Source organism: Mobula birostris, chromosome 1, assembly GCF_030028105.1.
Source record: "Mobula birostris isolate sMobBir1 chromosome 1, sMobBir1.hap1, whole genome shotgun sequence".
In the NCBI taxonomy this organism is placed as follows: Eukaryota; Metazoa; Chordata; class Chondrichthyes; order Myliobatiformes; family Myliobatidae; genus Mobula; species Mobula birostris.
This window is the reverse complement of record NC_092370.1, coordinates 38,561,770-38,579,384: the sequence shown is the minus strand read 5'-3', so window position 1 is coordinate 38,579,384 and position 17,615 is coordinate 38,561,770. Positions and strand designations below refer to the sequence as shown.

The following is a 17,615-nucleotide window of genomic DNA, read 5'->3' as shown; positions in this document are numbered from 1 at the left end:
TTTCTCCAAATTCCGTTTTTTTTCCCTCTGCCCCTTCACTCTTTTTCATTTTCCCACTCTGGCCTTTTAATTCTTCTCCTCACTTGCCCATCACCTCCTCCTAGTGCCCCTCCTCCTTCCCTTTCTCCCATGATCCACTCTCCTCTCAGATTCCTTCTTCTCTAGCCCTTTGCCTTTTCCAATTATCACTTCCCAGCTTCTTACTTCATCCCCCTCCCCCACCTGACTTCACCTATCACCTTCCAATTTGTCCTCCTTCCCTTTTCCCCACCTTCTTATTCTGACGTCTTCCCCTTTTCTTTGCAGTCCTCATAGAGATGTCTTGGCCCAAAACATTGACTGCTTATTCATTTCCATAGATGCTGCCTGATGCTGAGTTCCTCCAGCATTTTGAGTGTGTTGCACACATCATTGGGAACATTTAACAGATGGTAGGAGCTACATCCTTCCACCTCACCCCTGGCTATGACAACCTCAGGGAACCTAAAACCTAGAATTCCTTACTTAAACTCTGTGCAAACATTTCCTTTAGAGGTGTTAGTAATTCAAGGTATAGGCAGAAGGCAAATGCATGCTTAAACGATGGAAGAGAGGTAACAAATCAGATATCAGGTATTTCATTTCCTTTCCTTTATAGAATGGGTTTCTGGAATATGAAGCAGGCTAGATTGCTGGGCACAACTTTCTATGTCATAAAGAGGGAGCTGAACTAGCTCCTGACTTGGACATGATTTAACATGATTTTGGGAATTTCAGGGATGTTTTTGACCTTCTGAGCAACTGGAGAAGAATTTCTCAGAATAGATTTTCCCTTTTTTTTTTACCCCTGCTGAATGGGGATGAAATTAAGAGGTTACTGGCTTTAATGTTCTAGAAATAACAAATGTAGAAGTGTCTTATAGATCCAGAGCGTTACACAGCAGACACAGGCCCTTCAGCCTATCCCATTCACGTGAACCATCAAATATCTATTACTAATCTTACTTACCAGCACTTGGTCCATATTCCACTATGCCTTGGCGATTAATGTACTTGTCTACCCAGACAGCCCCATTGTTCTAGTCCTGCCTTTTGCTTTATTATTTATAAGAGATTCTTCCAAAAGAGTTCACAACTACTGTATTTTAATTCACAAATTAGAAAAAAGAATAACATTTGCACAGCTGTTTCATGAGCTTCAAATGTTAAAAGGTACTTCTACAATTTAGCCACCACTAAAGAATAACATTTGCACAGCTGTTTCATAAGCATCAAATGTTAAAAGAACTACTTCTACAATTTAGCCACCACTAAAATATGTAAAAACTGCAATGAATTACATGCGCAGCAAGATCACACAATCAAATAATGATCATATTATTTATTATGGTGATATTTGTTGACAGAAGAATTTTGACAAGTATAATAGAGAAGAGTTCACCCTTTTCTTTGACTACATCACAATATCATTTACCTATGTTTGCCTGTGATCAGATAGGGCCTCAGTTTCATCATCATTATGTACTGTGTCATATTGACGTGGGTGATCATGGTCTTATCCATGACCATGATTGTTCTTGGCAAATTTTTCTACAGAAGTGGTTTGCCATTGCCTTCTACTGGGCAGTATCTTTGCAAGATGGGTGAGTCCAGCCATTATTATATTAGATTAGATTAGATTCAACTTTATTGTCATTGTGCTGAGTACAGATACAAAGTCAATGAAACGCAATTAGCATCTGACCAGAAGTGCAAAAGAATAGTATTATTTACAAAATAACTGCGAATAGAAAGTAAGTGCTACAGCGTACAAATATATAAGTGCTGAGACAGTCCAATATGGGTGCAATACTGCTTAGCGCTGGAATGCGAGGTTCAGCAGAGTCACAGCCTCAGGGAAGAAGCTCTTCCTGTGCCTACTGGTGCGGGAGCGGAGCTCCTGTAGCGCCTACCAGATGGGAGGGGAGTAAAAAGTCCATGGTTAGGGTGATGCATCCCTGATAATGCTTTTTGTCCCACCCAGGCTGCGTTTATGGTAGATGTTATCAATGCTCTTCAGAGATTGTCAGCTTGGCATCAGTAGTCGCATAACCAGGACTTATGATATGCACTAGCTGTTCATATGACCATCCACCACCTCCTCCCTCTAGGTTCACCTGACCGTGACTGGGGGGGGGGGGGGAGCTAAACAGGTGCTATCTCTTGCCCAAGGGTAACCTGCAGGCTAGCGAGTGAAGCAGCGCCTTACACCTCCTTTGCTGGAGATGTATCCCCAACCTGCCACACAGGCTTCAGTTTAGGATGTCTGAAACACATTTTCTTAGTAATAGTTTCATGGATATCCACCTTTACAGCTGTAAACATACCATCTGAAGACATTTTAAAGGTCTTCTGGTTTTCCAATTAAGATTACCTTTTTACCTTTATATCATGAATCTGATTCTCTTCTGCCATGAATTGATTCAGGTTCTCAAGACAAGCCAGTTCTTTAATCTCATCAATGTTATTTTTCTTGATGTTTAAAACACTCAGGGAATTCTGCGAAAATGGAAAGTAATTCAAAGAATTATATCAATATTACAGCACTGAAAGAGGCCATTTGGCCCATCATGTCTACAGTGGCACTTTAGCAGTGTGTTGCTTTGGCACTTTAGCAGATTCAGTCTCTAGTTCTTCCCACTAGCCCTTTTTCCATAGTTATATATATTTTCCTTCAATACAAATCCCTCTTTAAGGCAAAATAGAACTTGCCAACACCACATCTGCATTTTAGTGCATTTCAGATTCCAAATGCAAACTGTGTTAAGATATCTTTCCTTGTGTTGTTCTCAATTTTCTTCTCCTTTCTTTTACACCTGTGACTTCTAGCCCTTGACATTTCCACCAAAGGGAACAGTCTCCCAATAAGCACTCTGTCCAGACCCTCACCATTTTATACCTTTCTATCATATTCACTCTGTCTCCCCTGTCAACTTTCACATTTCTGATTAAATTAGTCCTGCCATTTCTACTTTATCACAAACAAGAGAAAATCTGCAGATGCTGGATATCCAAGCAACACACACAAAATGCTGGAGGAATTCAGAAGGCCAGGCAACATCTATGGAAAAAGAGTACTGTCCACATTTTGGGCCGAAACTCTTCAGCAGGACCAGCAGGAAATAGAACGTAAATCTCTTCTGGACTCTTGCTTCCACCTTCATATCATTCAGAACTGAACATAACAGCCCAGTTATGGATAGGTCAGTGTTCTATAAAGATTCAGTATAACCTCTCCGTTTTTATCCTCAGTTAAAAAAGCAAAGAATTGTCTTTTCCCTGTTCTTAAAATTACCACTTTCAATGATATAAACACCCATACTATCCGAGTCGTTCTATTCCTGAGCCCATTTTGGAACAGTATCTTCTAGTTTATATCACCCTTCTTTATCCTCCTTTCCAAAATGCATTACCTCACATTCCTCTGCCATGAATCTTCCCATTTATCAGCCTGTTTATATCTTGCTGCAGTCTATTGCTACTCTCTTTTCAGTTTCAATATTGTCAAATTTTGTATCATCTTCAAACTTAGATATTGTGAACTACACACCTTGCTGTAGGTCATTGGTATAGGGCAATAAAAGCAATGACCCTAACACCAGTCTCTGGGAAATGCTACTATTCACTTACTCCACTTACACCATCCCTACACTTTCTGTTGTCCTGTATTCAGCTAACTTGCTATATATGCTATCAGTTTTTCTTTTAATCGAAGTGCTTCAGCTTTACTAAAAAGCCTGTTAGTGACAAATTTTCAAAAGCCTCTGAAGTCCATAAACACCAGAGAAGTTGTATGACAGTCATTAACTCTGATAACTTATGGAGTGATTATATCAAATTGGTAAACTTTATGGATAACTTTTTGCATAAAAGTTATGTATTTATTTTAATTTTTCTCCTATCTTCTATACTGTATATCAGTTATTGAAAATTAAAATAGAATAGTAAAATGCAATTATCCAACCCATTAGGAACCAGCTACCATTTAACTTTAATTTCAAATAATTGCATTAATAATTGTTGGAAGTTACTAACATAGCAAATACAGTGAACATTTCAAAGAAAGTAATGCACATCCTAAGTGTGATTATAAGCATACAGTTCATATAATGCACTAAAAAAATCTCTCAATAAACTTTCCCCAAAACAAAGCAGGAAATGATTCCCACATACAAACTTGCATAAAATAAAATGGTCACAATATTAATTTGTAGCATTTGAAGTCTTCAACCAGGGAGTGCAATTTCATATATTTTGTCCTACACATTCTCATTGCTTAAAGTAGCTTTAATCAATACAACTTCAATTAATGTATTTATTGATGGTGTAAGTTGTAACTGATACTGATACAATCACAAGTGAAAAATTACAGAATTGTTAAAAATGCAAAATAGTGAAACATTCAATTAAATAAGTTTGTTCAAATTATAAAATACTGTATATAATAGATCACACTTTGGGACAGGTTCAAATGTTAAAGTGTAGAACATTAAACACTACCTCAAATAATTTTCTTTTATTATTATTTTACAGGACATCTGTATTTCCACAGGAAATGGGTGGTCAGTTAAAGACAACCATATCAGTGGGTGTCCAATCAATTAAAGCCAGACTATAAAAGGATGATGAATGCAATCCCATAGTAGCCCAATCATCATTACTAACATTAGCTTTTTCTCTGCTTCGTAGGATTTGAATTTGTGTCTCTGGATCAACAATCTAGGTTTTCGGATACTTGCCCAGTATTTAAACACCAGTTACCCTCAATAATGGCTCTAAAGCCTGAAATTCTTTGGCAGCAGCAAAGGCATGTTGATCCATGGAAAGCATTTTTTTGTTTCATGCTATGTAAAAATGCATTAGCAACAAAAACCTAAGGTACATGCCTCAACTGAATAACATTGAAAATAATTTGTGCTCTGCTCCATTGTGGAAGAAATAGGCAAATCTGTGGCTTTGGGAGGGGACAGTGGTAATGGAGGAGAGAGCCACTGGAATTGAAGGTAAGGTTGTAGACCAATGCCTGTCAAGTCCTTAAGCTTTATGGATTGGAGCTGAGTAAGGACAAGAGGGTGGGTGTGAAGATTTAAAAGATCAGTGATTTGTAGCGGAATACAGTACCTACTGAATGTTGACAGGACCAGATAGGATGGATGTGGAGAGGATGTTTCCTATGATGGGGGTATCCAGAACTAGAGGGGTACAGCCTCAAAATTGAGGGGTGACCTTTTAGAATAGAGGTAAGGAGGATTTCTATTAGCCAGAGAGTAGTGAATCTGTGGAATGCTCTGCCATAGACTATAGTGGAGGCTAAGTCCGTGGGTATACTTAAGGCTGAAGTTGATCGTTTCCTGATCGGTCAGGGCATCAAAGGATATGGCGAGAACCAATCATCATTATATGGGGTTGACTGGGATCCAGGATCAGCCATGATGGAATGGCAGAACAGACTCAATGTGTTGAACGGGCTAGTTTTGTTCCCATGTCTTATGGTGTTCAGATTAATGTTGCACATTGCGAGGGGAAGGTCAGCACTATTGTTGGCAAGATGCAGGAAATCCGTTTAAAGAGAACCACTTCTGCCAGGCTTGTTGCCCAGGGTGATCTTCCCTAAGTTCCTCCCCACCACTGAGCACATCTTCATGGAGTGCTGTTGCAGGAAAGCAGCACCCATCACCAAGGACCGCCCCCCCCCCCATTCAAGCCATGCTCTAATCTCACTGCTTCCGTCATGAAGGTGATAAGGTGATACAGGAGCCTCAGGATCCACACCACCATGATCAGGAACAGTTATTACCCCTCAACCATCAGGCTCTTGAACAAAATGGGATAATTTCACTTGCCCCATCATTGAATGGTTCTCACAAGCTATGGACTCACTTTCAAATCTCTCCATATCAGGCTCTCGATATTTACTGCTTATCTATTTATTATTTTTTTACATTTATATTTTCACAGTTTGATGTCTTTTGCACATTGGTTGTTTGTCCATCCTGTTGAGTCTCATCTTTCAGTGATTCTATTGGTTTCTTGGATTTAGTGTGTATGCCCACAAGAAAATTAATCTTGGGTTTGTATATACTGACATATATGTACTTTGATAATAAATTTACTATGAACTTGAATTTTGAACTTTGAGGAACTTGTTCTTCAGAGAGTTCCTGAGGGCAAGTGAACCTCAGAACAAAATGACCTTATTTTCCTGGTAACAAGAAATTAACAAGATGATAATAATAGCACTTTGTAGTACTACAGGAAAGAAATACTTAAAGATACCTTTGCCATGGTTTTGACAAAGGCAGATCATGCCTTACAAGCCTGATAGAATTTTTTGAGAATGTGATGAAGGTAGAGCAGTAGATGTAGTGTGTATGGATTTCAGCAAGGCATTTGACAAGGTACTCCATGCAAGGCTTATTGTGAAAGTAAGGAGGCATGGGATCCATGGGGACCTTGCTTTGTGGATCCAGAATTGGCTTGCCCACAGAAGGCAAAGAGTGGCTGAAGATGGGTCATATTCTGCATAGAGGTTGGTGACCAGTGGTGTGCCTCAGGGATCTGTTCTGGGGCCCCTTCTCTTCGTGATTTCTATAAATGACTTGGATGAGGAAATGAAGGGATGGGTTAGTAAATATGCTGATGACACAAAGGTTGGGGGTGTTGTGGATAGTGTGGAGGGCTGTCAGAGGTTACAGCGGGACATCAATAGGATGCAAAACTGGGCTGAGAAATGGCAGATGGAGTTCAACCGAGATAAGTGTGAGGTGGTTCATTTTGATAGGTCAAATATGATGGCAGAATATAGTATTAATGGTAAGACTCTTGGCAGTGTGGAGGGTCAGAGGGATCTTGGGGTCTGAGTCCATAGGACACTCAAAGCTGCTGCGCAGGTTGACTCTGTGGTTAAGGCGGCATACGGTGCATTGGTCTTCATCAACTGTGGGATTGAGTTTAAGAGCCGAGAGGTAATATTACAGCTATATAGGATCCTGGTCAGACCCCATTTGGAGTACTGTGCTCAGTTCTGGTCACCTCACTACAGGAAGGATGTAGAAACCATTGAAAGGATGCCGAGGAGATTGCCTGAACTGGGGAGCATGCCTTATGAGAATAGGTTGAGTGAATTTGGCCTTTTCTCCTTGGAGCAGCAGAGGATGAAAGATGACCTGATAGAGGTGTACAAGATGATGAGAGGCATTGATCATGTGGATAGTCAGAGGTTTTTTCCCAGGGCTGAAATGGCTAACACAAGAGGGCACATTTTTAAGGTGCTTGGAAGTAGGTACAGAGGAAATGTCAGGGGTATGCTTTTTTTACGCAGGGAGTGGTGAGTGCGTGGAATAGGCTGCCAGCGATGGTAGTGGAGGAGGATACAATAGAGTCTTTTAAGAGACTCCTGGATAGGTACATGGAGCTTCGAAAAACAGAGGGCAGTATGGGTAACTCTAGGTAATTTCTAAAGTAAGTACATGTTTGGCACAGCATTGTGGGTCAAAGGGCCTCTTGTGCTGTAGGTTTTCTATGTTTCCAGCATTTCTTTATTTTATATTAGAAACAAAATTGCTTTATTTCATTTGCATTCCCTACCTTTCACATGCAAATACTACTCTTTCTTTTTAAAATAATTTTTTGTTTGGGCAATGTATCGCAATCAAAGCTTGGGATTGCATTCAATATTTACATACCATAGCTACTATGGAGTTAGACTGACCACCTGTCAGAGCTGTGAGAAACCCAGTCCTCTTTATAAAAAGCCCATGAAAATTATTTGACGAGAAACAGAATGTGTTATCATTTTTATTACTAACCTTGAATTCATTATCAAATATGCTGGCAACACTCTTTAAACCTATCTACCATGCGAAATGCTGTTAATTAAGATATGCAGTTCCATAATATCAGAGCTTTGTGTCAAAACTAATTCAAAAATCAATGTAAATACTATTTACCTTTAGAGATTGGACAGTCCTAGGATCAAACAATAGCTTCTCCCCAAGAGGAAGACGCTGATTTTCCAAGTGCAACTCTCGCAGTTCTGTTAATCCTTCTAGCTCTTCCACTACAGAAATACAATTACCACCGAGATACCTACATGTAAACATAAATGCATTTCCCTATAATAGAGTGCATTGTATAAAGAGGCTTCTTAGCTGTGCCAGTGGATAAAGTACTGTCTACAACTTGCTTTGGTCTAAAAAAGACACATCAAACCTGCAACAGGTGACAGGTCAACAAGTGTGTTGTCCTTGACAACCTGCTGGAAAATCTTATGCTTGTACAATATACTGCACAATAGAATGGTATCTGCACATTTTCTGCATATAAAGACCTTCCTTCCATTCACTTTCCACAGGGAATTAAGTAGAAGAGGTCAGATAAACCATAAATCATGGGGGCATTGGCATGAAGAGAGGTCTGGAGTTTAAAGACACCAAAATGTTATTTAGGGATGAGATGTTAGGATCTTGAGCTTGTTTCGGGATATTGGTGGGTTTGTGATGGCTGCTGCTGTTTGGAGGAGTTCACCATCATGCTTGGGTGACAGCAATGGCTGATAATAGCTATGTTCACAATCAGGTAGTGGTGGCTTCTACAGTCATTTGAGGACCCACTAATAGACAACCCCTTAGGAGAACATCATACTTGACTTCAGTGATTGCATTAGTAGTGGTACTTAAGTGGGAGCACATTCATTGTGAAAGCATCTAATTCACAGGCCATACCATTAGACCATAAGACAGAGGAGCAGAATTAAGCAAAACAGCCCTTCAGGTTTGTCTACCACTGCCTCCTCCTCATAACTTCTGATACCCTTACTAATCAAGAACCAATCAACCTCTGCTTTAAATATACCGAATGACTTGGCCTCCACAAACGTCTGTGGCAGTGAATTCCAGATTCACTACCCTCTGGCTAAAGAAATTCCACCTTATCTCTATTCTAAATGGACACCCCTCTATTCTGAGTCTGTGCTCTTTGCAATTAGACTCCCTCATTATAGGAAACATCCTCTTAATAGGAAACAGGTTTCATTTAGATCTCCCCTCTTTTTTCTAAACTCTAATGAGTACAGGCCCAGAACCTTCAAATGCTCCACACATGTTAACCCATTCATTCCCAGAATAATTCTTATGAACCTCTTCTGGACCCTCTCCAAAGCCAGTACATTTTTTCTTAGATAAGGGGCTCATAATACCTCAAGTGCAGTCTGACCAATGCCTTACAAAGCCTTAGCATTACATCCTTTTATGTTCCAGTCCTCTCAAAATGAATACCAACATTGCATTTACCACTGATTCAACCTTCAAGTTAACCTTTAAGGAATCCTGCACAAAGACTCCCAAGTACTTTTGCACCTCTGATTTAAAATTTTTCTCCCCGTTTAGAAAGTAGTGTGTTTTTATTCCTTCTATCAAAGTGCATGACCATACACTTCCTGAACTATATCCCATCTGCCACTTATTTGGCCCTTTTCCCAATCTGTCTTAAATCTTTTTGCAGGACCCCCTGCTTCCTCAACACTACCTGCCCCTCCATCTATCTCCATATTGTTCACAAACTTGGCCACAAAGCTATCAATTCCATCATCCAGATCATTGCCATATAATGTGAAAAAAAAACACCAAACCCTGAGGAACACCATTTGTTACTGTCAGCCTACTACAAAAGTCCCTCTTTATTCCCACTCTTTGCTTCCTGCCAGTCAGCCAATCTGCTATCCACACAAGTATATTTTTCTGTAAAACCATCATCAATACCAGCCTCATGTGCCATATACACCTAAGAATGAATATAAGAAAGTGCTATGCAACCATAGGATCCCACTGCATATGTCTGGTGTCCCAACCCATAACAATGGCTTACACGTTGAAAACCTGGAAGCAATTTGATGATCTCTGCAAAAGAAACAACAAGCATTTGATCCCTTTCATCAGTTTTCTAATAACATTTTACTATGTAATAAACATGATATGTCACTACACATTGGAATTGAGAATCTTTAAGTTTTCAGTCATATACCAGTCTCTAGAGACCCCAAGGATTGATTGCTTTGGACCCTTTCTATTTCTCTACACTCAGTGGCCACTTTATTAGGGATGTCTGTACACTTGCTCGTTAATGCAAATATCTTTCAAAGATCTTTGCTCGTTTTCTGAGTACGTGTTAGTGATACAAAAAACTATGAGCATTTGGCAGGAGAGAGAAAATAGGGAAGGCAAAAATGATGCTATATATACTCAGTGGCCTCTTTATTAGGGATGCCTGTACACCTGCTTGCTAATGCAAATACACTTTCTAAATCAGCCAATCATATGCCTGCAACTCAATGCATAAAAGCAACAGACATGGTCAAGAGATTCAGTTATTGTTCAGATCAAACACCAGAATAGGGAAGGAATGTGATCTAAGTGACTTTGACCGTGGAATGATTGTTGGTGTCAGATAGGGTGGTTTGAGTATTTCAGAAACTGCTAATCTCCTGAGGTTTTCACACACAACAGTCTCTAGAGTTTACAGGGTATGGTGTGAAAACCAGAAAAATTCAATGAGTGCTAGTTCTGTGGGGAATATGCTTTGTTAATGAGAGAGGTCAGAGGAGAATGGCCTGACTGCTTCAATCTGACTGGAAGGTGATAGTAACTCAAATAACCACTTATTACAATAGTGGTGTGCAGAAGAGCATCTCTGAATTACACTTCACATTGAACTTTGAAATGGATGGGCTACAGCAGCAGAAAACCACATACATACACACAGTGGCCATTTTATTAGGCACAGGAGATTCCTCATCAGCCTCTCTCCCGATTCCCCCGTTGTTTCTGTGGTCTCTGAATCCTTGTCTGATATCCGGCTTAACCCAAATAAAAATGTTTGTTCTCCAGCCATTGATTCCACTCATCTCTCTGATCAGTGTTTCAGAAGGACCCAGACATCTTGCAAACAGCAAAACTGATTTAATTAGCTGTCAATAATAATATTTCTCACACACAAAGATAATCATCCAAAATTGCCTATTTCTGCCTCAGACCCTCTACTATAGAAGTCATCATCCATCGTTCTGTTAATTCCAACATCAAGATTCTAAACGTTTTAGATGACCTCTTACCTTCTCATTAATCAGAGCTCATTCAAAGCTCTGATGTCCACAGTTGACATCTCTTATTCACTCACAAGACCAATCCAGATAGAAGTAGAATTAGACTATTCATCACATCAAGTATGCTTTGCCATTCAATCATGGCCAATTTATTTTCCTTCTCAACCCTATTCTATACAGGAGCCTTCTACCTGTAACCTTACTGATCAAGAAACTATCAATCTCTGTTTTAAATTTAAATACACCCAATGACTTGGCATCCACAGGCATCTGTGGCAATAAATTGCACAGATTCACCAGCCTTTGGCTAAATAAATTCCTCTTCACCTCAGTTCTAAATGGTCATCCCTGAGGCTGTGCCCTCTGGTCCTAGAAACCCCCACTAGGAAACATCTTCTCCACATCCACTCTATCTAGGCCATTCAATATTCAACAGGTTTCATTGAGATCTTCCCTCATCTTTCTAAACTCCAGTGAGTACAAGCCCAGAGCCAACAAATACTCCTCATACATTAACCCTTTCATTTCTGGAATCACTCGTGATCCTCCTCTGGACCCCTTCCAATGCTTGCACATCTTTTCCTAGATAAGGAGCCAAAAAGTGGCCACAATACTCCAGTGCTGTATGTCTAATGCCTTGGAAAGCCTCAGCATTATATCCTTGCTTTTACTTTCTAGTCCTCTTGAAATTGAGTATTGTGTGCAGTTCTGGTCACCTAACTATAGGAAAGCTATCAGTAAGATTGAAACCATATAACCATATAACAATTACAGCACGGAAGCAGGCCATCTCGGCCCTTCTAGTCCATGCCAAATGCTTACTCTCACCTAGTCCCACCGACCTGCACTCAGCCCATAACCCTCCATTCCTTTCCTGTCCATATAGCTAACCAACTTTACTTTAAATGACAAAATCTAGCCTGCCTCTACCACTTCTACTGGAAGCTCGTTCCACACAACTACCACTCTCTGAGTAAAGAAGTTCCCCCTCACGTTACCCCTAAACTTTTGCCCCCCAAGAGTGCAGAGATTTACTAGGATGTTGCCGGGTCTTCAGGAGTTGAGTTACAGGGAAAGATTGAACAGGTTAGGACTTTATTCCTTGGAGCGTAGAAGAATGAGGGGAGATTTGATAGAGGTTTACAAAATTATGAGGGGTATAGACAGAGTAAATGAATGTAGGCTCTTTCCACTTAGATTAGGAGAGATAAATACGAAAGGACATGGCTTTCGGGTGAAAGGGGAAAGGTTTAGGGGGAACATTTGTACTCAGAGAGTGGTGGGAGTCTGGAACAAGATGCCATCTGACGTGGTAAATATGGGCTCACTCTTAAGTTTTAAGAATAAATTGGATAGATACATGGATAGGAGAGGTCCGCAGGGTTATGGACTGGGTGCAGGTCAATGGGACTAGGGGAATAAAGTTTCGGCACAGACTAGAAGGGCCAAATGGCCTGTTCACTGTGCTGTAGTGTTCTATGGTTCTAAATGAATGTTAACATTGCATTTCCCTTCCTTCCAGCCAACTCCCCAACCTGCAAGCTCACTTTTAAGGAATCCTGCTCAAGGACTCCAAAGTCACTCTGCATCTCCGAGTTTTGAATTTTCTCCTCGTTTAGAAAATAGTCTATGAAAGTACATGACCATACACTTCCTTGCACTGTATTCCACCTGCCACTTCTTTGTCAATTCTCTTAATCTGTCCATGTCCTTCTGCAGACCTCCTGCTTCCTCAACTCTGCTTCCTCTTCCACCTATCTTTGTATCATCCACAAGCTTGCCCATAAAACCATCAATTCCATTATCTAGATCATTGATATATAATGTGAAAAGTAGTGGACCGAACACTGATCCCTGCAGAACATCACAAGTCACTGGCAGCCAATCAAAAGAGGCCTCTTTATTCCCACTTTTTGCCTCCTGCTAGTCAGCCAATCGCCTGTCCATGCTAGTATTTTTCCTGTAATACCATGAGCTCTTACGTTGTTTAGCAGCCTCATGAGCAGCATCTTGTCAAAGGCCTTCTGAAAATTCAATAAACATCTTCTGACTCTTCTTTATCCATCCTCTCTGTTTTTACCTCAGAGAATTCCAACAGATTTGTCAGGAAAGATTTCCCCTGGAGGGAACCATGCTGAGTTCGGCCTACTTTATCAAGTGCTTCCAGGTAACACCAAAACCTCATCCTTAATAATGGATCTAATATCTTGCCAGCCACTGAAATCAGGCTAACTGGCCTATAATTTCCTGTCTTTTGCCTCCCTCCTTAAAGATTTGAGTGACATTTGCAATTTTCCGGTCCTCTGGAACCATTCCAGAATCTTAAAATTCTTAAAAGGTCACTACTTAATAATAGCGACTACACTCACTTCTTCTCCCTGATAGTCTTGAATTTCTGTCTTGCATTGGTGTCTTCCACAGTGGAAGACTAACACAAAATGCTTATTCAGTTCGTCCACCATTTCTTTGCTTCCCATCACTACCTCTCCAACATCATGTCTGCCCTTGCCTCCCTTTTAGAATGGAGATGAGGAGGAACTTCTTTAGCCAGAGAGTGGTGAATCTGTGAAATTCTTTGCCACAGGCAATTATGGAGGCCAAATCTTTATGTATATTTAAGGCAGAGGTTGAAAGATTCTTGATTGGTCAGGGCATGAAGGGATACAGGGAGAAAGCAGAAGATTGTGGCTAAGATGAAAATTGGATCAGCCGTGATGAAATGGCAGAGCAGACTCGATGGGCCAAATGGCCCAATTTTGCTCCTACAACTTATGGTCTTTTACTCTTTATACATCTGTAACAATTTTTGGTATCCTCTGTTACATTTTTGATTAGCTTAACTTCATATTTAATTTTTTTTCTCCTTATTGCTTTTCAGCTGACTTTTGTTGGTTTTTAAAAGATTCCCACTAATTTTTGCAATCTTGTATGTCCTCTCTTTTGCTTTTATATTGCCCTTGACTTCCTTTGTCAGCTTCGTCCTTTCTCAAAAATGCATCTTTTTCTTTGGGATGGTCCTACATCTTCTGAATTACTTCCAGAAACTCCAGTCATTGCTGATCTACTGTCATCACTGCTAGTATTCCCTTCCAATTAACTCCACCAGCTCTTCTTTCATGCCTCTGTACTTATCCATACTCAACTGCAATACTGATACATCAATTTTAGTTTCTCCTCTCAAATTGCAGGGTGAAGCCAATCATATTATGAGCACTGCTTCCTAAGGTTCCTTTACCTTAACCTCCCTGATCAAATCTGGTTCGTTATACAACACCTGATTCAGAATTGCCCTTTCCCCAACGGATTTGACCACATGCACCCCTAAAAAGTCATCTTGTAGGCATTCTACAGAATCCTTCTCTTGGGATCCAGCACCAACCTGATTTTCCTAATATACCTGCAGATTGAAATCCTTCATGAATAGCATAACATTGCCCTTTTGACATGCCTTTTCAATCTCCCGTTGCAATTTGTACCCTACACCACACTTCAAAGATAACATCAAAATTGGCCTGAAGAAATTCAACATTACATCAAAAAACTGGGAAGACATCGCACTCTAATAGATACACCTAGAGGAGATCTGTTCAAGAGGGTGGTGCACTACATGACAGTAGCCTCTGCTGTGCCACAGAGAACAAGTACAGCTGCAAGAGGAGAGAATGAACAACCAAAAGACCTGATCACTAACCACAGCCACCACTTACTCATGTCCACACAGTACCAGAATACGTGGATCCTGGATCAGCCTCTGCAGCCAACTGAGGACCCAGCAACCCCTTAGAACATTTTATTTGAAATGAGCGATCATACTACTACACTACATCCTGGCTACTGTTCAGAGGCCTTCCATCAAGGATTTTTTTCCACTCTTGCAGTTTCTTATCTGTACCCACAAGGATTTTACATCTTCTGATCCTATGCCGCCTCTTTCTAAGGATTTGATTTCACTTTTTACCAAAAGAGGTATCCTACTGATCTGCCCATTTGCCTGTCCTTTTAATACGATATGTTTCCTTGGATGTTAAGCTCCCAACTGTGATCTTCTTTCAACTACAACTCTGTAATGTCTACAACATCATACCTGGCAATTTCTAACTGTGCTATAAGGTTGTTTACCTTATTTCATATACTGCTATACTGTATGTATTCAAATACAATACCTTCAGCCCTGTATTCACTACACTTTTTGGTTTTGTCTTCATGTTGCCTGAGGTTAAATTCTTATTGCTCTGTTAACTTTTTGTCTTATTCTTTATTCTGGAGTCTTCCATAACCTCTGTGGCACTCACTTCACTTTTACCTTTATCCATACTTTTCCAAGCTATTGAAACCCCCCCCCCCAACATTTATTTAGTTTTAAGCCCAATCCACACCCCTAGTTATACAATTTGACAGAACCTTTTCAGCACTTTACAGGTGGAGCCTGTTCCATCGGAACAACTTCCTCCATCCCCAATACTGGTGCCAATGCCCCACAAATTCAAACCCACTTCTCCCACACCAGTCTCTGAGCCACACATTTATCATACTGATCTTATTAACCCTGTGCCAACCTGCATGTGGCTCAGATAATAATTCAGAGATCATTCATTTTTTGGTTAGACCATAAGACATAGGAGCAGAATTAGGTCACTTGATCCTCGAGTCTTCCCCACCATTCAATCATGGTTGATCCTTTTTCTCCCTCTCCTCAGCCCCACTCCCCAGCGTTCTCCCCATAACCTTTGATGCTGTGGCCAATCAAGAACCTATCAATCTCTGCTTTAAATACACCCAATAACCTAGCCTCCACAGCTGCCTGTGGTAACAACTTCCACAAATTCATCACCTTCTGGCTAAGGAAATTTCTCCACATCTCTATTTTAAATGGACAGCCCTCTATCCTGAGGATCTGCCCTCTTGTCTTAGACTCCCCCATCACAGGAAACATCCTTTTCACATCTACTCTGTCTAGGCCTTTCAACATTTGAAAGTTTTCAATGAGATTCCCCCCACCATCCTTCTAAATTCCATCGTGTACAGGCCCAGAACTTTCAAACATTCCCCATATGTTGGAAATCCTTTCATTCCCAGAATCATCCTTGTGAACCTCCTCTGAACCCTCCACAGAGTCAGCACATCTTGTTTCAGATAAGGAGCTCAAAATTGTTCATAATACTCAAAGTGAGGCCTCACTATGCCTTATAAAGCCTCACCATCGCATCCCTGCTCTTATATTGTAGTCCTCATTAAATGAATGCCAAGATTGCATTTGCCTTCCTCAGCACCGACTCAACCCGCAAGCTGGCCTTTAGGATCAACAAGGTCTTCCAAGTTCCATTGCATTTCAGATTTTTGGATTTTCTCCCCTTTTAGAAAATAATCTGCACATTTATTTCTACTACCAAAGTGCATGACCATGCATTTTCCAACATTGTATTTCATTGGCCACTTTCTTCCCCATTCTTCTAATCTGTCTAAGTCCTGCAGCCTTCCTGTTTCCTCAATACTACCTGCCCCTCCACTAATCTTTGTATCATCTGCAAACTTGGCAAAAAAGCCATCTACTCCATCATCTAAATCATTGATATGCAGCATAAAAAACAGTCCCAACACCAACCCCTGCAGAACACCACTAGTAACTGTCAGCCAACCAGAAAAGGATCCTTTTATTCCCACTAGTTGTCTCCTATCAATCAACCATTGCTCTAATAAGGCTAGTAACTTTTCTGTAATACCATGGGCTTTTAACTTGGTAAGCAGCCTCATGTGTGGCACCTTGTCAAAGGCCTTCTGAAAATCCAAATTTACAACATCCACTGCATCCCTTTTAGTTTTAGTTTATCCTACTTGTAATCTCCTCAAAGAATTCCAGCAGGTTCATCAGACAAGATTTTCCCTTAAGGAAACCATTCTGACGTTGTTCTATCTTGTCCTGTGTCACCAAGTATTCCATAATCTCATCCTTAACAATTGACTCTAACATCTTCCCAACCACTGAGGTCAGACTAACTGGTCTATAATTTCCTTTCTACTGCCTCCCTCTTAAAGAGTGGAGTGACATTTGTAATCCAGTCCTGCGGAACCATGCCAGAATCCAATAATTCTTTATAGATTATTACTAATGCCTCCACAATCTTTACCGCTATCTCTTTCAGAATCCTAGGGTGCAGTTTATCTGGTCCATGTGACTTATGTATCTTTAGGTCTTTCAGCCTTTTGAGTACCTTCTTGCTTGCAATAGTAACTGCACACTTCTCTTCCCTCACATCCTTCAACACCTGACACACTTTTAGTGTCTTCCACAGTGAAGGCTGATGCAAAATACTCATTTACTTCATCTGCCAATCTCCTTGCCTCCCATTATTATTTCTTTAGCCTCATTTTCTAGCAGTCCTATATCCATATCCACTTATTTCTCTTTTTTTTATATATATGGAAAAGATTTTACCATCCATCTTGATTTTGTTTGCTAGCTTGCTTTCATATTTCATCTTTTAGAACCATAGAACACTAC

The 17,615-nt window shown here is 40.4% G+C and overlaps 1 protein-coding gene across 7 annotated transcripts in view; it reads right to left on the bottom strand.

The window, feature by feature from the left end:
* Nucleotides 1–17,615, bottom strand: part of ppp1r42 (protein phosphatase 1, regulatory subunit 42) — a 133,943-nt gene that overhangs the window by 94,546 nt on the left and 21,782 nt on the right. For all 7 annotated transcript variants that reach the window (XM_072254364.1, XM_072254380.1, XM_072254326.1 and 4 more), the window contains 2 exons: nt 7,968–8,106; nt 2,401–2,517 (listed from right to left, as the gene is read on the bottom strand). In XM_072254364.1, the coding sequence (XP_072110465.1) occupies nt 2,401–2,517; nt 7,968–8,106 (256 nt within the window). The remainder of the gene's footprint in view (nt 1–2,400; nt 2,518–7,967; nt 8,107–17,615) is intronic.